Source organism: Panthera onca, chromosome A3 (genome assembly GCF_046562875.1).
Source record: "Panthera onca isolate mPanOnc1 chromosome A3, mPanOnc1 haplotype 2, whole genome shotgun sequence".
Taxonomy (NCBI): domain Eukaryota; kingdom Metazoa; phylum Chordata; class Mammalia; order Carnivora; family Felidae; genus Panthera; species Panthera onca.
The window spans coordinates 135,853,584-135,874,330 of record NC_138341.1 but is presented as its reverse complement, the minus strand read 5'-3'; the positions used below and the strand labels follow the sequence as shown (position 1 = coordinate 135,874,330).

General features: G+C 60.4%; 1 protein-coding gene across 1 annotated transcript; it reads left to right on the top strand.

Annotated features, from left to right (window-relative positions):
• The first annotated feature begins 12,014 nt into the window (after positions 1–12,014).
• CTSZ (cathepsin Z) lies at positions 12,015–20,728 on the top strand. The gene is made up of 6 exons (XM_078443905.2): positions 12,015–12,182; positions 12,561–12,724; positions 16,848–17,027; positions 18,826–18,976; positions 19,261–19,423; positions 20,232–20,728. The coding sequence occupies exons 1-6, from the start codon at positions 12,052–12,054 to the stop codon at positions 20,340–20,342; spliced, it is 900 nt and encodes a 299-aa protein (XP_078300031.1). The 5' UTR covers positions 12,015–12,051; the 3' UTR covers positions 20,343–20,728.
• The last annotated feature ends 19 nt before the right edge of the window (positions 20,729–20,747 follow it).

Below are 20,747 nucleotides of genomic sequence, written 5' to 3'. Positions count from 1 at the left end.
ACCTCCCTCTCCCGCCACGCTGGTTCACACCCTGCCTTACACGCCAATCCCTGCCCTTCTGAGGACTGTAGAACTTCTCCCAGGCCGGAGCCTCTCTCCTCAAGCCCCCGGGAAGCAGGTAACCACACCGGGCGAGCACCTGCTTCTCCAGGCCTCTCTCCAGTGTTTGCCAGGCTCCGCAGGCCCCCATTCTCTGAACAGCTACAGACAGGGACCTGCCATATGCCGGGCACACATTGGGAACCGGGGATATGGAAATGACGGAGACAGCTGTGGGCAGTCCCTGAACTGGTGGAGGAACTCTCCATGGAAGCCACAGGCCCCTGGACGTGAATTCAAAGGCAGAACTGAAAACCGGTCTCCGGGCCCTCCTGCCCCTGCCCCTGCCCCTGCCCCTGCCCCTGCCCCTGCCTCTGACAGGTGACCTTGACCGAGGGGTCTGCCTTGCCTCGGCCCAAGCCCCACCCTGACGGTCAGCTCCTAAACCCTGTGCACTTTCTACGCGCCAGGTGAGGCCCAAGAAGGGAGGTCAGTGATACGGACGGGGAAGTCATTAACTGGTTTTTCGTGGCCTTTTTGCTGGAAAATAGCTTCTCCTTCTCCCAAGGAATTCAGCCACAAAGTAAGAGCAGCTGAACAGCACCCTAGGAGAGAAGACCCACATGGAAAACAAGGACTTTGTCCTGCGGATGCCGGCACTGCACTCCTGTCCTCCACTGTCCAGTGACCTCGCAGGCAACGTGCCAGCCAAGAGCACCCAGTGCCCCTGGGTCTGGTCTCGGGCCAGGAGAGAAGTTACCGTAAGGGACGGTCCCAGGACAACTATGAGATTCGAATACAGACTGTGTGGCTTGGAGAATCACAGTGTATCCGTGTTACAGGTCCTGAATTTGATCATGGCCAGGGTTACACAAATGAAAATTCTTGCTTTCAAAAGATACTATGTAATATTCAGGGTCCAGGGTCTTCTCACACAGTTGGGCAACAACAGTAACAATGTGGTAAATGGAGAGAGACAGGTTCAGCGCACGCGGCCAAATGTTAACCGTCGGTGAATCTTTGCAAACCGAGTGCAAGATGAATACTCTTGCAACATTTCTAAGTTTGGAATCTTTTCCTACTCAAATCCGAATGACCGCCTGATTACGGACGCTTCTGGTCCAAACCCCGCCAGCCGCAAACAGAAGAAGTGTGGTGCAGAGAAGTACAGAGAAGAAAGTGTAAATTCAAGAGGAGGAAATTTGCATGGAATTAGCAGTCTTTTTTCACAAGGTACAAAATGCAGGCAGAATGAGCCTTTCAGCTCCCATAGAAGTCAGCCCCCACCCCCACCCCCACCCCCACCCCCGCCGGCCCCGAGTTTGCCTTTGCTCGACCCTTTGCTTTTCCTGGTGACCCCTCACCTGCCTTCCCCGCCCTCCCCCTGTTCATCAGAGCGCAAAAGCCCAAGGCAGCCCGTGGACTGTGCCCCAGGAGCCCGTCATCCCGCTCGCAGCTCCCTGGGTCAGGGACCCCGCGGCCTCGCCAGCACTGAGCGGACAGTGTCCGCACGCGGCTGTGTTTGCTACTTACTTATGCCCCTGCCTCATCTCCCCGCCGGCCCGGGAGCTGGACCTGTCACCTCACCTCTGAGTCCCCAGAGTACCCGATCCATGAGGGGGCCTCAGTAAATGTTAGAGCGCACACCGACAGCTGGGCAGGGCTGAGGCCATGCTCAGAATGGCAAGTTTCCTTTTTTCCTTTTTTTAATTTTTTTTTTTTTTTTTTTTTAATGTTTGTTCACTTCTGAGAGAGACAGAGACAGAGCACGCGCGGGGGAGGGGCAGAGAGAGGGAGACACGGAATCCGAAGCAGGCTCCAGGCTCGGAGCTGTCGGCACAGAGCCCGACGCGGGGCTCGAACTCAGAGTTGCAAGATCATGACCTGAGCCGAAGTCGGATGCTTCACCCACCGAGCCACCCAGGCGCCCCAGAATGGCAAATTTTCTTAAAGCCCATGATGTATTTATTCACCAGTATGTCCTGATGGGCCAGGTGGGGGCGTGGTGCCTGAGGACCTCTCTCTCTGGCCTCTAAGAGATGGTCTAGACTGAGAGTAGAGACTGTTCCAAGAAAACTGGGTGCCAGGAGCAGATTGTAGAAGGAGCGACCGCACGAGCTATTACGGGAAGCAGAGGCCGGCAGGGCTGCTGAAAGAGCCCGTGTTGGCTGCCGCAGGGACCGCTGGGCCGGGCCAGGGGGGCATTTTTGATCTTCCTGTGTTCATTCTTTGCTGTATGAGCAGGAGCCAGTGTGTTGGGGTCCCCCCCCCCTGCCCCCCGCCGCCAAACCTACACCCTGGAGCACATTCCCCTTGGTCATCTCAGTTTGCTCAGGGAGGGAAAAGGCCAGCTTTCCAGATGGGCGCTTAAAAGGTTTTTCTGTTAATGGGGCAGTTGGCAAAAAGGGGAGGGGGGCAGAGGAGCCCTGTTTGCTTTGATTCTGGACTCCACCGGGAGTGTTGACTCAGTCTGGGTGGCTGTCTGAGCTTCGGATGCTGTGAGGGGCAGGGCAGATCTGGGCAGGGACACTTTGCGGCCAGGGGTGGGGGGAGGGACGGGCCCTGCCGCTCGAAAGGGGGGCCCACCTCCTCCCCAGATCTGAATTTTCTCAGCTGTGAAATGGGATGATGGTCCTGAGTCCCAGGTTTGCAAGGAAGACAGAGTAGGCAGGGGCGGCCCCCCAACGCCCCTTTGCAGGCAGTGTTTTTCACACGGGCGTCACAGGCTGGAGGCAGATGCGTGGACGACGCCCTTCATTCGGCACCTAGGAACTGCGTGCCTACTGTGTGTCAGGGGCACAGACAGAGGGCTCCGCGCTGGACTTGAACCGTGTGGAGGGAGCCCAGGGGAAAGCACAGACCCCACCGCCTCCGCTCTGGTGTCCTTCTTTACCAAGGTACCTGTTCCCCCGAGGAAAGAGCTCTCCTCGGACGCCCGCTTAGCAAAAAGCCAGGGAAATGGCGGATGTGTGTGCCTTTCTCAGACTAACAGAAATGGTCCCTTCCCGGGACGCAGGTGAACAGTGGCCCTTGAGAGGCCACCATTCCCCGTGGTCCGTTCTCCAGCCCGGCTGAAGGCACCCCCCACCCCCAGGCCTGAACAGCAGCAGGGATTCAGAGCGACGGTCTGTGATGAAGGAGAAAGTCATTTTCTGCCCACGAAGAAGGGCTGTGGCAGAGGCTGGTTAGAGCTCCGCCCGAGAAGGCAGAGGGCAGGAGCAAAAGCCTCCCTGCGACTGCACGGTGGGTGATGCCACAGGACAGGGACGCCGAGAGGGCAAAGTACGACCAGGCCGACCCTGAGCCATGACACCTTCTCCCTGGCAGGCCGAGGCCATCAGTCCACGAGAAGAGGCGGTGGTAGCCGGCCTTTTCCTGGATGACACTTGACTCTATTATGGGAACAGCCCTAAGACGATAAGGAAAACCAAGTGTCACCCAGAAACCCCCAATCGGCCGCTTCCAGACTTCCCCGGGACATGCCCCTCAGTGGTCAGATCCAGCCCCACCCCCACCCCCGCCTCCATCTGGCGAACAAAGTCGAGTTAAGAGAAAAAAGCATGGTACTCAGAGATTTCATCGATTTCATCCACCCCTGATCCTTCCACCTCTGAGCGCATTGAAGTTCCTTGAATAACTCAGAGAAGATTGTTGAATTATAGTGTTTGCTTGTGATTCAGAAGCAGAAATTTTTCCAAATGTCTTCGCAAGAAACTGACATCTGAGGGGCCATTATGAGTGAGTCAGCGGGTGTGGGCAGATCATCAGATGAACTGAGTTCTACTTTTCTTGTACTCCGCTTCTCTGCGTGTTCTCTTACTGTGAAAGAAAGTTCTGGGAGGATGAATAAGTCAGTAGAAGAGAAGAGAACCGGGAAGACATCGCTGGTTTCCACCAAAGCCGGGCTGCCCCGCTGCACGGAGGAGGGCAGCCCGTCGCCCCCACCGCCGCACCTCGTGGGACTCGCCGGGCTGCCCTCCACCCCCGTCCAGCCTCTGGGCCCGGGTAGAGTCAATGCTGAGCTTCGGGTTTGCAGGAGGAGACGCACGCGCAGGTGCACGCACATCACGTCCCCTGGGCCGCGGTGACCCTGGAGGTGGGTGGCCACGCTGACCTCAGCTGAATGTCTCCCGTCTCCCAAGGCGTGCAGCTCCTGGTCAGCGTCATGCCGTGGCAGGAGCAGAGATAAGCACCGTGTGTATGGCCCAGTACCCGGAGCCGAAATCGAACAAGAACACGTACTGCTCAAGGCCCCATATTTGCCCAAGAAACCTCTGCTGTAAAGTCTCAGAAATCCATCCATTTACCCAACAGATATTGGCCGAGCACCACGTGGGGGCTTGAGGGACCTCCGGGAAGAGGAAGGTTTGGGCCCCACACCCCGGAGACGGCACAGCACCGCCCCCTTCCCGCTGGCCTTCGCCCAGCTCTCTGGCATCTCGGGCCCGCCTTTGAGCAAGGCGCTCTCCACATGCGGTAGAAACAGGCTTGGAGAGGGAGCCTCCCAGGAGAACATGGCAGAAACGGGGATGGGGCCCGGGTCTTCGGACCCTGACGTCCAGGGATACGCTTCGAGGTCAGGAAGGAGGCCGGCTAGGGCGCCTGCGTGGCTCCGTCGGTTATGTGTCCGACTCTCGATTTCGGCTCAGGTCACGATCTCACAGTCGGTGGGTTCAAGCCCCATGCTGGGCTCTGTGCGAACAGTGCGCAGCCTGCTTGGGAATTCTCCCTCTCCCTCTCTGTCTGCTCCTCCCCTGCTTGTGCTCTCTCTCTCTCTCTCTCTCAAAATAAATAAACATTAAAAAAAGAAGAAGAAGAAGAAGAAGGCTGGCCAGACGGCCTCCAGCTGGGCATCTGAGGCATCTGGACCATTCAGCTCAGCTCACCTTCCTCCTCGCCTCTGGTCGGTAAGTGGGTCTGTCCACCTCCCAGGTGCGTGGTCCTATGCGTCCACTGTCACCACCTCTCTGGGAGCGCCCACCCCCAATCGCCACCAGCTCTACCCTCCACGACCACAGGACCCCTGGACCTCCCCATCCCCCCTGTTCCTGCCTCCTTCCTTTCACCCTCCCCATGGTCACAAGATCTCATAAAACAGAAATCAAACCTCGCCCACTGCCTTCCGGGAAACTAGCAGCAACCAGCGTAAAACCAACCTTCTTCACCCTCGTGCCACAGTTGATGTGTCGTCATTCTGATCCCTGATGGGAGACACCTGTCAGGGGCATGTGGGGGGAGCCGGAGCAGAGCCAGGTGCAGGCCTGCCCTGAGAGGGGGGCAGAACCGGGCAGGCTCTTGTGGGAGCATCACCTGGGGTGCAAGGTCGAAGCTGGGGTCCCTGTGGCTGTGACGTCTGGGAGGTGCGCAGAGGGTCCCGTTTGCTCTCCGGTGACTCCACCCCTGCCTACCTCCGGGCCACTCACGACCCCCACTGCATTCTTCCAGTTGGTCACGCTTGCCAGTGTGTTTGTATTTCAAGGCCTTTGCATACATCCTTCTGTTTTAAGAGTCCAGCACTTTCCATGGCTATGTCCTCATCGTTCAATCCCAACAACCCCTTGGATAGTCAAAAGAACCATCCCAGACCAAACTCCCCAGAGGACCCCTGTCTCCAGCTTGCCCCCAGGACTTTACCTCTGCTGTATCCCCAGGGCTGGGACAGTGACCTGCCACAAACCGCTGACAGCCTGCCTGTAGAGAGGCCACAGCCTTGATCAGTCCTTGAGTGTCCAGGACCCCTCTGGTCACGGGCCAGCTCCCGAGTGGGCTGTATGTGGCCTGCCCAGCTGTGCCCCGTGCATTCTGAAGGTGATGCTGGGGGTCAGCCTGCCGGTGGGGCCACAGGGAGCCGCGTTCCCTCCCGAGCGGACGGGTGCAGCCAGGAGAGGGTGTGGCGACGAAGGCACTTGGGGGCAGGGGCAGGATGGCCTGTGCACCTGGCCGCCCCTCGGAAAGGCCTTCGCTGCAAAGGTGCCTGGGAAGTGAGCGTGAGTGTGGATGTGCAAGGAGGCCGCGGTGCCCCGCAAAGCCAGACTTGCCTACTGAGCACCGAGCACCGTCGGCACCCAGCAAAACAGACGCCGGGAGCCAGGATGTGGCCACACTCAGGAATGTGGAATGATGGGAAATGTCCGCAGCTCGGCGGGCGGGAACCAGACGACGCGGCACAAAAGAAGGAGGAAAGAAAGGATTTTGAGGCAACCCCAGATTAAACGAAAGCTCATCCTGTGTCCTTCAGGTTGCGAGGGCAGGCCAGCCCGGGCCTAACTGTAAGGTTGCGTGCTATTCCTCACAATGAGGGGGGGGGAAATCCCCCTTATTTTTAGAAATGAGCAGGCTTTTGTGTTGGGGCCTTGGGTCACGTGTTTGCCAGGAGTTTTTTTTTTTTTTAATGGGGTTAAAAAAAAAAAAACCTAAAAGAGTTCTCAAACCTGCCAGCGACAGGCCTCACGCTGACCGTGCGTCTCTCGACCTCCTGGAGCCCATCTTCCCACCTGTGAAATGGGACGATGGCTCTGACCCCCACCTCCCGGAACTGTGCCAAGAATCAAGTGAGGACAGACACTTCCCAAACTGCAGAGTCTTCTAGAATGCCAGCACCTCTGCCTTTAAGCACCAACCGGGGGAACAGGTATGACTCTGGTCTCATCCAGGAAGAAGGGCCTCGGGCGCCCAGTCAGTTCCCAGGAAGGCCACTTTGTAGCGGTTTCAGGGGAGGCTCTGAGTTCTCACATAGCTTCTAGATGCTGCCCCAGACTCCTTGCCGGTGGCTTAACCATAGCTGAGAGGGCAGCGGCCAGAGCCAAGCCCAGGCAGCGGGGGCCCCAGAGACGAGCTGGGCTTGGGGCCCTGCCCTGAGCCTCCTCCAGCCCAGGCGGGTAGAGTAGACGAGTCATTATCCTTGATGATGCCCTCAGGCAAGCCGAGCGGAGTCGGGAACCAGCCGAGTGGAGTCGAAACCGAGTAGACTCCGGTTTGCCGAGTCCCCAAAGCTGCTGGTCCGGTGGCTCTGCTCTGAAGAGAGCAGATCCTGAGGGTAGATTCCACCGGGACCCGGGGCAGCCACTGGGGGAGGTGGCCAGTTCAGGCAGGTGCCTTCCTCTGGGTCCCAGGCACCGTCCAAGTTGATCTGCGTGCCCTTCCGAGGGCTCCGGGGCCAAACCCGCTTCACCAACAGCAGTTCATCCTAACACTGCTCTCGGCACAGCCGCTGGGCCGAAATCGGGTTCGCTTGTGTCCACAGCCACCCCCCCAATGGAACGTGTTTTGGAAGCGTCGGTGGAAAGGAGTCCCCCACCCGGTGGCTGTAGGATTCAGTGGGCAGAGAGGGAAAGATTAGGGCCTGAGGTCCCTGGCGGGAGTGGGGGAGGGGGAAGACACCTATCTTGGAACTTAAGAATGGAACAGACCCCACTTGCTCCCCTCCCCCCAGGTTGCCCTCGGGAATTTGACAAAAGACCTAAGTGGGGCCACGGACCACCCTTTGTACAATGGAAACCAATGGAGCCAATCGGGAAGGACAATCCAGTGCCCAGAGCTGTCAAGCCAGTAAGGGTAGAACCTGAGAAGGAACCAGGAGGCAGGGAAGGGGCACTGACCAGAACGTTATAAAACGAGGACCCTGGGTGGCTCATTGTTTTGGGCGTCTGACTTCGGCTCGGGTCATGCTCTCACGGCTCATGAGTTCAAGCCCTGCATCAGGCTCTGTGCTGACTGCTCAGAACCTGGAGCTGCTTCCGATTCTGTGTCTCCCTCTCTCTCTGCCCCTCCCCTGCTCACGCTCTGTCTCTGAAAAATGAATAAACCTTAAAAAATAAAAACATAAAAAAAGAAGGACCCTCGCCTATAGTCCTCAGGCATTCACTTTCGGAACGTCCCTCCTCTGTAGAGAGAGCTTTCCTACTATTCTGTTTCTGATCTTACAGTCTAAGAAACTTCTGGCTGCTGCTCATTTTGTGTTCACCTCTTCCTTCTTCGAAGCAGCAATGAATCCCGGGTATTGTGGTAAAAAATCCTGCCACACCAGTAACCCCCAAAGTGACGCAGCCAGCCTGCTCTGATAGCGGTCAGCCAGGCACACAGGCGCCCACAGACCACAGCCAAGTTCAGAGGTGAGAGAGAGCCCCACGTCCACTTGGCTCCCCGGGTTTGAAACATCACAGGGGCCGAGGCGACAGGGTGATCACATGAGACCTCACTTCCTTCTCCTTGCCTTGAAACTTGTGGTTTTAATTTTTTTGAATGTTTTAGTTATTTTTGAGAGTGAGAGATAAAGAGAGAGAGACAGAGTGTGAGTGGGAGGGGCAGAGAGAGGGGGACACACAGAACCCGAAGCAGGCTCCAGGCTCCGAGCCATCAGCACAGAGGCCCACGCGGGGCTCGAACTCACGAGTCTCGAGATCATAACCTGAGCCGGAGTCGGACGCTTCACCGACTGAGCCACCCAGGCGGCCCGAAAGTTGTGATTTGAAATGTCCGAACTCCCTCCCCCTCCTCCTGTCCGGTTTTCCGTCATTTTCTGAGCGTGAGCTGCTTCTTTGTCAGGAAGATCCTGGGGTGTCCCAACTTGCCACCTCCAGAGGTCCTGTTCGTTACCCCGCCCCTCCCTGCAACCTGCCTTCCACAGGGCTGATGCTTCCAGACCTTTCCACCTGACTTTCCACCTGCAATGTCGTGATTTGTAGGAACTTCATATTTGGTCACTTGGATGACCAAAATCTGTTTCTCCCAGGTATTCGGTCTTTGTCCACAGTTTCTTTTTTTATTTTATTTTATTTTTTTTAATTTTTTTTTTTTTAACATTTATTTATTTTTGAGACAGAGAGAGACAGAGTATGAACAGGGGAGGGGCAGAGAGAGAGGGAGACACAGAATCTGAAATGGGCTCCAGGCTCTGAGCTGTCAGCACAGAGCCCGACGCGGGGCTCGAACCCACGGACCGTGAGATCATGACCTGAGCCGAAGTCGGCCGCTTAACCGACTGAGCCACCCAGGTGCCCCTGTCCACAGTTTCTAGCTCACAGCAATCTAAAGCCTTGGAATTTTGAAAGCGTTCAGGGCGATAAAAGTCTTTTGTTATGTTAATGGATGGCGGGGCAGGGAGGGAGGCCTCTGGAGGGGACCTGGAAGCCCCGCCCCCTTCCTGGGTACCTCGCCCTCCGTATCTCTTCATCTGGCCATTGATTCTTATCCTTTAATAAGCTGGTAAATGTAAGCATTTCCCCGAGGGCTGTGAGCTGCTCTGGCAAATTAATCGAATGTAAGGTGGGGGGGGGGGGGGGGCGGTCTTTGGAACCTCCAATCTGTAGTCGATCGGCCAGAAGCACAGGTGACAGCCTGGGGCTCACAAGTGGCCTCTGATGGGGGCGGGGGGGGGGGGGGCAGTCTTGTAGGACTGGAATCCGGCACCAGACCATGTCAGGATTTGAACTGAAAAATCAGACACCCAACTGGTGTCTGAGAACTGCTTGGTGTTTGGGGGGGTAGCGGGAAGGGGACCCGCGTCTCAGGCTAGAATTGGGTCAGGGAACCTTAAAACACCACCTCTCTGTCTGACCCTGACCACCCCGAGAGGCCTAGTGAGCAGTCAGGCCCAGCAAAGAATTTGCAGGGCCTGGAGCAAAATAAAACCCGGGCCTGGTGCAAAAGCCAGTGTCAGACCGAGCGGGGCACCGGCTGAGCACGGGGGTCACACGCTTGCGTCCGCAGTGTCTACACCCAGAGCATCTTCAGAGCAGCCAGCTCGCCCACTGCGGTATGAGTGATGCTGGGGAGCAAGAACTCGCGTCCCCTTTGGGGCACCCGGGTGGCTCAGTCGGTTAAGCATCTGGCTTCGGCTCAGCTCATGATCTCGCGGTTCGTGAGCTCGAGCCCCGAGTCCGGCTCTATGCCGACGGCTCGGAGCCTGGAGCCTGCTCCGGATTCTGTGTCTCCCTCTCTCTCTGCCCCTCCCCTGCTCACTCTCTGTCTCTCTTTCCCTCAAAAGTAAATAAACATTAAAAAAAAAAAAAAAAGGATTCCGGTCCCCTTCAAAGGTTGTTCTAGCTGGAGTAAGAATCGAATTGACACGAGGCAGAGTAACAGGAGAAAATCACATTTAATGGCGTGCGTACCGGGAATCCACGCAGACAGAAACTCCAACGACAGGCAAAATGAGGCATACGTGACCTGAACTAGGGGGACGGGGTCTGGGACTTGAGAGGGAAGGAGTGCCCTTCACACGGAGATAAGAAGAGCAGAGCAGGGAAGTAGACGTCGTCGTGGGTCCTGCCACACAGATGGGTCGCCCAGATAAAATGTATCTCGCCAGTAACCTTTCTTCCGGGAAAAACCCGCAATTTAGATTCTTTGATGGAGTTAAGGGAGGGGCAGATGTTCCTTCTGAGCCCGCGGGGTCTCAGCTGCCTTCCGCTGAGAGTAACCTTCATGCCAAAGCGGCCACTTCGGGTGACCTGCCCTCAGCCCCTGCGGTGGAGAAACTTACAGGTCAGCACATTTTCACCCATTATTAGGGATGAGGCCTCAGACCTCACAGCCCAGCCATCAGAGGGGAAGCACTGAGTGAGCCTTCCCCATCCTGGACCTTGGGATCCGATGTTGTAAAACACGTGACTGGCGTCTGGACCGTGACCGTCTGTCGCGATAAGGGTCTCCACGATATTTGTCACCCTCCATGTTGTGAGCACTCTGGCTGTCCCGAAGCAGTGATGAACTTCTAGCTTTCTCTTTAGAAGGTACCAGAAGTCCACCTTTCAGGAATACCCCACCCGGTGACATGGCAGGGACAGCCACTGGCTTTCTTCCCCCATGTGGGTGACCTGATTCACCTTAGTGCATGTGACGCGGCAGGGGAAGCCTGTGCGACACATTTCCTACCCAGAGTGGAGCAAAGGGCTCTGAGGCCAGGCCTCGGGACACGTGCGGGGGCAAACCAGCATCTAGAGGCCGGGTTTCAGTTGCCCCCTCCCCCCAGTGCAGTCTTGAGCGCGATCTCGCAGAACCAGGAGGCAGCCCCATCCCACCCCCACCCCACCTCCCAACCAGGAGCCGACTTCGCAAGAAGCTAAAGGACACGTCAGTGGTTAGAGCCCAGGTCCGCACTGTGCCTCCGCGAACGGCTTTTCAGGAGCAGGGACTAAACTTCTGGACGGGTAAAGCGGGGCCGGACGTTGCCTCTGTGGCCCGCCGGGCTCCAGCAGGCTCTGCCAGACAGGCTTCCCCGCTCTGCCGGGATTCCCCGACCACCTCAGCGCTTCCGAGGGTGGTCTGGGAAGTTGCTGGAAGCCCACGAGGCACGCGTGTTCACGTCTGATGGCCAGCCCTGCGCGGGCAGAGGGAGGGGCCGCGGGGAGGCCACGGAATGCCCATTCGAGCCCTGCAAGAGCGGCGTGAGCTCGTCCGTGGCCCCCACGGCCCGTGAGGCCCCTGGCATGAAGCGCCCGGACCTCTTCTTCCCGGAGGAAGGCGGCCGCCAGTGGGTCTGCTCAAGGGACTGCCACCCACGAGGAGCAGGAGGGAGGGAGGCAACTGTTAAGTCCGTAAAACCAGGGCCTCGGGGACCCACTTCTGCTTTCGGTTCCCCTGTGACCCATGACGCGTTTTGTTAGCAGGAAAGCTTTTCAAGCAACTTTGGAAGTTGGAATGTAGAGGTAATGATTTCTGGGCCGGGTGGAATTTCTCCTTGGGGCGGGTGGGGGGGCGGGGATCTTCTAGAAGGATCTCTCCTTCCTTCTCTGCAGACGGGGAGCGCCTCTCCGGGGAGAGCCGGGGCCTCTGGGGAACGGGGCCGGGAAGGCCAGGCCCGGGGCGCAGACCTGGGGCCGCGCGCGGGCCTCGCGGTGGGATGCGCGCGCGGGATGCGGGGGCGGCTGCACCTGCCGGGCCGGGCGGCGGGGCGGCGGGCGGGGTCGGGGCCAGCGGCCGGCCCCGCCCCGGGGGTGTGTCGCCGGGCGCGGCCGGCTTAAGGCCCGGGCGGGGCGGGGAGGGCTGGGAGAGGCCGGCGGGCCGGGAGCCATGGCGCCGTCCGGGCCGCTGCTGCTGCTGCTGCTGCTGCTGGCGGGCGCGCGGGCCGGGCCCTACTTCCGAGCGGGTCACAGCTGCCGCCTGCCCCTGCGGGGGGACCAGCTGTCCAAGCTGGGGCGCAGGTCGGCCGCGCGCGGGGCTGGGCCCCCCACCCGGGGCTCCCCCGGGTTCCAGGAACCTGGCGTGCTGCCTGCCTCCCGTGACCTTTGAGGGTCAAATCCAGATCCTGTGTTTTCTGGGGGGGATCGCTCTTTTTCTTTACCTTTGGAAGGTGGGACAAGCCTCACCTGGGGGCCTGGGTGGGGGCGGGGGCTTGCCGGGGAAGCCATGTGGTTCCCGCATGGGGGGTTGCGCGACCTCCTTCACGACCCCGGGGGAAGGGGGGCTGGGGTGCCCCCTGGGAGAGGGGCTGCCCTGGGGGTTCGGGCGCTGACTCCCACAGCCTGTCATTCTGGGGAGGGGAGCGGGCGCTGAGTCTGTTCGTGCTGGTCTCTTCCCAGGACATACCCCCGGCCTCACGAGTATCTGTCCCCGAGGGACCTGCCCAAGAGCTGGGACTGGCGGAACGTGAACGGCGTCAACTACGCCAGTGTCACCAGGAACCAGCACATCCCCCAGTACTGCGGCTCCTGCTGGGCCCACGGCAGCACCAGCGCCATGGCGGGTAGGTGGGCTTCCGCAGCCCCTCCGGACCGCGGGCCGCGAAGGCCTGTCCACACTGCCTCCTGGGCGGCACAGGCAGCCACCGGGATTCTGCGCCCGGGCTCTGCGTGGGGTGGGAGGTGGCCGAGCCTCTCCAGCCTAGGGGAGCTGACCTGTGACCTCTGCGGTTCCTCCCGGTGGAGGGAAGGCCAAAGTGCTGCAGGCTGGACTGTGTGTCCGCCTGGGGCCCGTGGGTGGCAGGCAGGACGAGGGCCAGCCGCCCCGTGACATGCGGCTCCCAGGTGCCGTTTCTCCCCCAAAGCTTGTGACCCCGGCCCTTTGGGATCAGACCAGAGGTGAGACTCACCCAAAATCCCCTGCCAGTATTTGGGGACAAGGAAGTGAAACTGCTTTGCAGCAGCAGTTAATATTTGAGCTGATGCCCATCCTGGGCTTGGAATATTGAGCAAGGCTGGCCGGTTTCCTCATCTGGCCCCTGGCCCCGGTGAGGGGACGAAGGAGGGGAAGCTGAGGGCCATACCACCCTCGAGGGCTGCTGGGCCTTGCGTTGGGAGAGCAGGGAGCAGAGACCTCCCCCAGCCTCGGGCCTCCATTCAGCCCCAGGCTGGCTTGGGAGGTGTGGGAGGGGCTCCGCCATCTCCAGTGGCGGCCCAGGGGCCTCCGGTGAGTTCCGCTGCAGAAGGGACTGCCTGGCTGGGGGGGCAGGGGACCACTGCCTCGTCCCCGCGGGGCAGCTCACTGGGCAGGCCTGGTGTACTCGTGGCCTTGTGTTAACTTGATTAAGAACAGGGAGGCTGCTGCCGCTTCTGAGGCTTGGTGGCTCCATTGAAGCCTCCGAGCTGCCCTGGGACTGTTCCCACTTTGCAGATGAGGAAGCTGAGGTCCCTGGCAAGGAGGTCAGGAGACTCGGGTGTGGTGTGAGTGGCAGCTGGGAGTAGAGCCCAGAAGCCTGGCCTTTGGGCCAGGACTTCTGCCGGGCATCTTTGGGTCGAGGAGTGGAGGGGGGTGGTCTGGGGCATCCTTCTGGCCCTGCCAGAAGGAGGAGGAAAGGGGGGCAGATAGGCTGCGGCGCCATTGCAAGGTGTGGGAGGCTTGGGAGGCCCCCTGATTGGGATGTGGAGCCAGAGGCTTAACCCCTGCAGCCCCTGCAAGGCCTTGGGCCGGGCGGGCAGGGTGTGGGCAGGCCCCAGGCGGAGGGTCGGGGCAAAGGCCTCGGCGGGCATGGTGCTCACAGCGCGGAACTGAAAGAGGGCCTTTGTGGTGGCCCTCGGGGTGGGGGATGGACAGAAGAGCCACAAAGGTCACCGGGGCGAGCCCTCCACCTGGTTCCATTTTCAGAGGGTCAGCCCTGCCGCATCTCCGGAGCGGACTCTCCGGGGCAACCGTCTCCTCCAATGACGCTCTCCCCCAGCAGCAGGACCCTCCTTCCTCTTTCACTGAGAAACCAGAAGCCCTCAAAAGGGGACTTCCAGGGGCGCCGGCCCGGCTGGCTGCCACCTAACACAGCCGGTCGTGGTCTGCCTCTCCTCCTGTCCCCGGGCCCTTTGCCCTGTGCTTGGACCCGGCCATCGCCAGGAGCAAATGAGCAGGAGGCCTGGAGCCCATGCCGCCCCAGCCACTGCCCCACTTGCGGGCCCCCTCCTCCGTCCTCAGACCCCGTCCAGCCTCGCTTCACCTCCCACTCGGCGCGAGGGGCCGCCACGCCGGCAGGTGCAGCCGTCAGCCGCCGGGCCTCGCCCTCCGTGGTCGCGCTTGATCACCTGTCCCTGGCGCGCTGTCCCCGCCTTTCACCACACACTACGGCTCTTCCTACTTCCTGGCTGCGCCTCCATATCCTCTGCCAGCTCCTCCCCCTCCCCCTGAGTACTGGCTTCCCCGGGACTCAGCCTTCACCTGCGCCTCCGTGACACCAGCTGTCCGCTGCCCTCCCTCTGCCCGGACACCTCACGCCTCAGTCCCCCCACCCCCCACCCCGCCTGGCTGAGCCACTCATCCTTCCCGTCGCTCCCGTGGAAGCCTAGTACCGCCCCTCGTACGATCCTGGGACGGATCTTGTCCGTTTTACCTTCAGGGTATGTTCTGAACCCCTGTGCTTTTTGCAGCCCCCATCGCTGCACCCCTACTCTGAGCCCCGGGCGCTGGCACCGCCTGGTCTCTGCCCCCTCGCCCCCCTGCCGTCCCGTCTCAGCCTAGACCCGTCTACTGAGCCCCAGGTCGGACTGTACTTCTGTCCCACTGGAAACCCTCCGCGATTGCACGCAGAGCGAGCACAGAATGCTTACTTGACCTACGAGAGCCTCTGTACGCGGGCTCCCTGTCCTGTGTGGGGACCCCACGGGTCGGGGCTTTGACTGTTTTTCTGTCCAGCGCTGGGTTCCCAGTGCGGAGAACAGCCGGGCGCACAGCAGGTGTGGACAAGCACCTGTGGGTGATGGAGGAAGATGAGCAGGTGGAGAGGAACTTCCAGTTACCTTCGGGCCACGCGGGGAGGGTCTTTGACCGCCCCCCCCCCCCCCGGGGTTGGGTCAGGGAGGGAGGGGACGCCTGATCCGGGTGCAGGGGAGGCCAGACCGGGCCGCGGATGGAGCAGCCTTGCTGCCCACCGCTGCCGGGCAGGGGCCGGAGGAGACGAGGCTGGGGAAGTAGGCCTCAGAGTTGGCAGCTTGGAGGTCCTCGGCCTTCCGAGAGCAGCTTCCTCAGTGGGGAGGAGACCCCAGCCAGGTTGGCAAGGCGCCGAAGGGACAGCGGGGCTGGGAATGGAGACCCGGAGGGCTGCCGGGAGCCTCACGAGGCAGCAGAGAACTGCGGTGTATGGGGAGGCGCGTGCGGGGCTCAGGGGCCCTTTGCCGATGTCGGGGGCACCTGGGTGGCTCTAAGCATCGGAGTCAGTTAAGCTCAGGTCATGACCTTACAGCTCATGGGATCCAGCCCCACGTCAGGCTCTGCGCTGACAGCATGGAGCCTGCTTGGGATGTTCTCTGCCTCTCCTCCTCAGTCTCTCAAAATAAACATTAAAAAAAAGAAAGAGAAGGACGAGAGAGGAGGGAGGGAGGAAGGAGAGGCAGGTCCACGTGTGTGCAGGTACTGATGGGGGAGAGAGGGCCCAGGGCCCACTTGGGCCTCGGGTGGGCGGGCAGGGATGTGCCACAGAAGGTGGGTGGGGGGTGCAGAAAGCCTGTACGCCGGGTGGCAGGGAGTCGAGGGACCTGCCTTGGAGTTTTCCAGTGGAATCTGGAGAGCCCTCAGATGGGTGGGGGTTGGGGCTGAGCCTGAGGGCAAACCCTCCCGTGCACCAGCAGGCATCAGCCCAAGGACGGGGACACCCTTACCGCGGTGTGGAAGGAAACCGAGACCGGTGGAGGCAAAATGGCTTGGAGAGGGCAGTGGGGCGAAGGGGGCCCTCACCTGGCCCGCAGGCCCTGCACCGCGGGCTGTGAGGCTGGGGAGCCTCCATCAGGAGCTGCCAGGGGCGTGACCTCCCGGGGTCAGCAGCCAGGGCCGGGCTCGGGTCAGGAAAAGAAAATTCGTTCCCTCGTTTACGCGGCTGGTACTTCGTGAGCCCCTGCTGCGTGTCAGGCGGCGCGCTTGGGGTCTGGAGCTGAGCCCTGCGGGACACGGGCCCAGGGAAGTACGTGCAGTGGTCAGCAGGTGACGTGGCGGCAGCTGCTTGGAGCCGGCGCGGCCGGGGAGGCCGGGGGGCTGCACAGGGGTGTCCGCAGGGACGGCTCTCTGGGCCAAGGAGCGGCCAGGGAGCACGGAGGAAGGGGCAGCGGGCGCAGATTGACGGCGGGTTTCTGAAGGCACGGGGCTGGTCAGAGGAGTGGAGGTCTGTGCGGTGACACCAGGGAGGTGAGGGGGCCCCGGGGCTGCTGTGGGGGTGGCGCCTCAAGGGGCAGGACTGTCCTGTCCCTCGCTCTTGTCTTGGGGACCGGCGGGCCCACCGGCCCTTCAGCAGGCCCTTCCGAGGCGCGGGCAGACGGACCTGGCCCTGCCCGTGTGGCACCGGGTGGCCAGTGGTGTGGACAGACACCTCCGTGCCCGGAAGGGCTGGGGGAGGGGGCCCTGGAGTGCGGACACCCTGAGGGGCGGGCGCTGACCAGGTGCGCGTGCTGCCGCCCTCGCAGACCGGATCAACATCAAGAGGAAGGGGGCCTGGCCCTCCACCCTGCTGTCCGTGCAGCACGTCATCGACTGCGGCGACGCGGGCTCCTGCGAGGGGGGCAACGACCTGCCGGTGTGGGGGTACGCCCACGAGCACGGCATCCCCGACGAGACCTGCAACAACTACCAGGCTAAGGACCAGGGTAGGTGCCCGCCCGCCCCCACCGTCCCCCCGGGGAGAGCGCGGCTGGGGCGCTGGGGGAGGGCGGGACGGAGCGGGGAGCGCCCCCCCCCCCCCGCCACCTTGAAATTGAACCCCGTGGGGCTGGGGGAGCGGGCAGCTGGAGTCCACGGTCCTTCCTGAGAAGACCCCCAGAAAAGACCTGGGGCGGGTGTCTCCAGCCTCGTGTCCCCTGTGGCCAGGACTGGCCACGGTGCTTGGGTTCTGCCATGTTGGCATTTTGGGGGTTTTCTGGGCATCTGTAAGGTGAGCCCTGCAGAGGGAAGAGAAGGTTTTCCAGGACTGGGTGAGGAAAGCAGGCCTGCAGGTGGGTTGCGGCCCCGAACTGGAGGCACGAGGGCCCAGCTGGAACACGGCATCAGCTCGATCCCCGGCCTGGGCTGTGAGCACACGGGCAGGGGTGGGGCCGAGGGGTCCTGCAGGGACCAGCAGAGCCAGCCTGCCTGGAGTCTCGGGAGCTGGCACAGCCCCAGGCTGCTTTCCTTGGAAGCCGAAGGAAAGAAGGTCCAGCCCGTAATTGGCCGTTAAGTCACCTGTCGCTGTCAGAGCTCCCTCTTGGCCAGGGCGGAGAACAGGGATGAACTTAATGGGACATTTGAGACCGCAGTGTTGGAGGAAGGGGGAGCCCGAGTGCGTTTCCGCCCCTGCCCTCTCCCTCCATAAAAGGGTGAGTTCCGGCAGCACCCAGTGTCCCCTCAGGGCCCGAGCATACTCTGGGCCACACCCACGGTGCCCTCACGTCGCCTCCGGAGCCGTAGTGCCCAGCCAGAAAGAATTCCCCCAGACTGGTTGGGTGAGTCTTGTTGAAGTGGTAAATACAACAGGGGTCAGAGAACCAAGGAGAGGGCAGGTGAAGGGGAGAAGGCTCTGCAGGATGGGGGATCAGGTGGTCCCTGGGGCCCTGCCCTCCCTCACCCTGCACTGGTCTCGTCCAGCCTAGGCCAGGCCCCTCCAACCCACCAGTGCCACTGAGCAGAGCCGACTGTTTGCAGTACATAGTCCGCTCTTTGTATTAGCAAATGTGGCCACGGATCTGTCCCTTGCCAGTGATGCTGGGCTTGGGGCACTTGGTGTCCTGGGGACAAACGAAACCGGCAGGTTAGGCCTCAAGGAGTCTGTGGTCCTGGGGGAGGAATCTGGACGGCTGGGAAATTGTAACAAGTAGGTGACACGAGAGCCGTAACAAGGCAGGGTGGAGGGGTGCAAAGTGGGATGTTGAGGGCCTGGGGACAGCGCAGGGGATGGTGTCTTCTTACACAACTAAGAGCCACACTTGGTCTTTTTTTTTTTTTTTTAGCCTACTTCTTGAAACCTCCTCGAACCAAAAAAATTTAAAAAAATAAGAAAATGCTTAATTTTTTCCAAATTTTTTCCAAATTTTCCAAAATTTCCAAAAATTTCCAAATTTTCCAAATTGGCCTGTTCACTAGCCAGCAATACAATTACCTTATTAAAAGCTAATAGTTTAATTCCACTCCTTTCAGCTGTATTGTGAAAAGACCCTGCTCTTGGCCTTTAAAGGAGAACAGGCTCGCTCTTGAGTGCCTACTATGAGCTGATTAACCTGTGTGCTCCTTCCCCGCCAAAGCCTGGGGAGGGGGTCCTCCCCGCTCCCTCGCAGCCGAAGAGCCTAGTTCGGCAGCACCCGTCGGCAAGATGCTTCCCGGTTGTTAAGCGTGGAGAGGGCGTGTGCACGTGCTTCTTTGTTCGCGGGTCCCCGAGGAGCCCGTCTCACGCCGACTTCGCGTGCTGTCCCGCAGAGTGCGACAAGTTTAACCAGTGTGGAACCTGTACTGAATTCAAAGAGTGCCACGCCATCCAGAACTACACCCTCTGGAAAGTCGGCGACTATGGCTCCCTCTCCGGGCGGGAGAAGATGATGGCAGAAATCTACGCCAACGGCCCCATCAGGTGAGGAGCCGGAGCCCCCCGCCAGCTGGGCACAGGGGCCCCAGTCAGTGTCACCCCCCCGCCCCCTCCCTGGGGCTGACTTCCCTGTCTGGGCGCGTGAGGGATCGTAGGGCGTCTGGGATCGTAGCGAGGGTGAAGCGCGCGCACACGTGCGCACACTCGAGTGAGGGACAGAAGTTCGGGCAGGGTCGTCCCGATGCACGACCCGGGCTGGGTCCACGGGGCCGCCTGTAAGGGGGGTGAGTCCTTCCCACCCGAGTGCTGATCCAAGTGGTTGCGCTCAGCTGCGGTATCATGGCGACGGAGAAGATGGTCAACTACACGGGAGGCATCTACGCGGAGTACCACGACAGGGCCTACATAAACCACGTCATTTCTGTGGCCGGCTGGGGTGTCAGCGACGGCACGGAGTACTGGATCGTCCGCAACTCCTGGGGAGAACCGTGGGTAGGCGCCCTCCCCCCACCCTCCCCCAGGCTCCGCAGCCGGGAACTGCGGCGCCGAGCGGGGGCTGGGGGGCTCCTTGCTCCGGCCCAGGAGCACTGGTGACATCTAGGGTCAGATCCTTCGTGGGGGGAGGGTTGTCAAGCCCCCCTACCCCTTAGACGCCAGTGGCTCCTCCCCGCCCCACGTGGCCACCAACAATGTCTCTGGACTTTGCCAAGTGTCTCCTGGGGACCCCGCCCTGGTTGCAAAGCACTGTTTTGGAACTTTCGGTTCAGCCCGATCGTCCCTCTACAACCGTCTCATCTCTTCTGCCGGCACAGTTTCGGCTCTCTTAGGAGATACGCCCCAATACGGCGGCATTTTTTCAAAACTACTTTTGAGTTGGTCAAAAATCCAGGGGAGATAAATTAACTGCCAGAATTTTCATTTCTAAGGCCTAGTATTAACCATTAACAGCTGAAGACACAAATTCATTACTATGAAGTGGGGGAGAGTGATTAATGTCGAAGTGATGAACTCGGTGTTTTTATTAAAAGACCATAAACCGGGGATATTAATAGGTAGTTAAGTCATCCGGCTTGAAGAGTCAACATTTTAGTTACATTAATTTTCTTTGGGCTCACAGGGCCATGTACCTTGCTTGTTAAATATTAACCAAGCCAAAGTCTTTCACAGAAGGTATTTCTGAGTAGGGGTCCCGGGAAGGGCAGGCACGCTGCCTGAGACGGTGGCGGGGCGGCGCACGGGCAGCGGGGGGCACAGGAGACGGGGGTGAGCGAACGTGTGGTGCCCCCCCCCCCCCCCACAGGGTGAGCGAGGCTGGATGCGGATAGTGACCAGCACCTACAAAGACGGGAAGGGTGCCGACTACAACCTCGCTATCGAGGAGAACTGCACGTTCGGGGACCCCATCGTCTAAGACCCAGGCCTCCGGAAGAGCCGGGGTTTAAGAGATGGTATCGTGAGCCCTCGTCAGGGGGGATCCCGTCGCCGAGGGCGCTGGGCCGGGAGTGCCGCCGTCTGCAGGAACTCGGGGCTGACGGGGAAGCCATCCTTCAAGGGTCGGAAATGGGAGGGCGGAGACCCCGGGGCCGGCAGCACGGTGTGCCCGGCCGGAGTGTGGTCTCCGTTCTCCTCAGTACGTGATTTGGTGTTTTCTATTTGGCAACGGTGGCCTATAATGCGGTAAACGAGGTCAGACTGATCACCAGTTGTTCTGTCACCTGGGAATCAGTGGTGGGGGTGGAGAAGGCCATCTCAGATCACCCGAGTGATAATGAATAAAATACACGACTCCCCGCGGGAGCGGAGCCTGAGCGTGCCT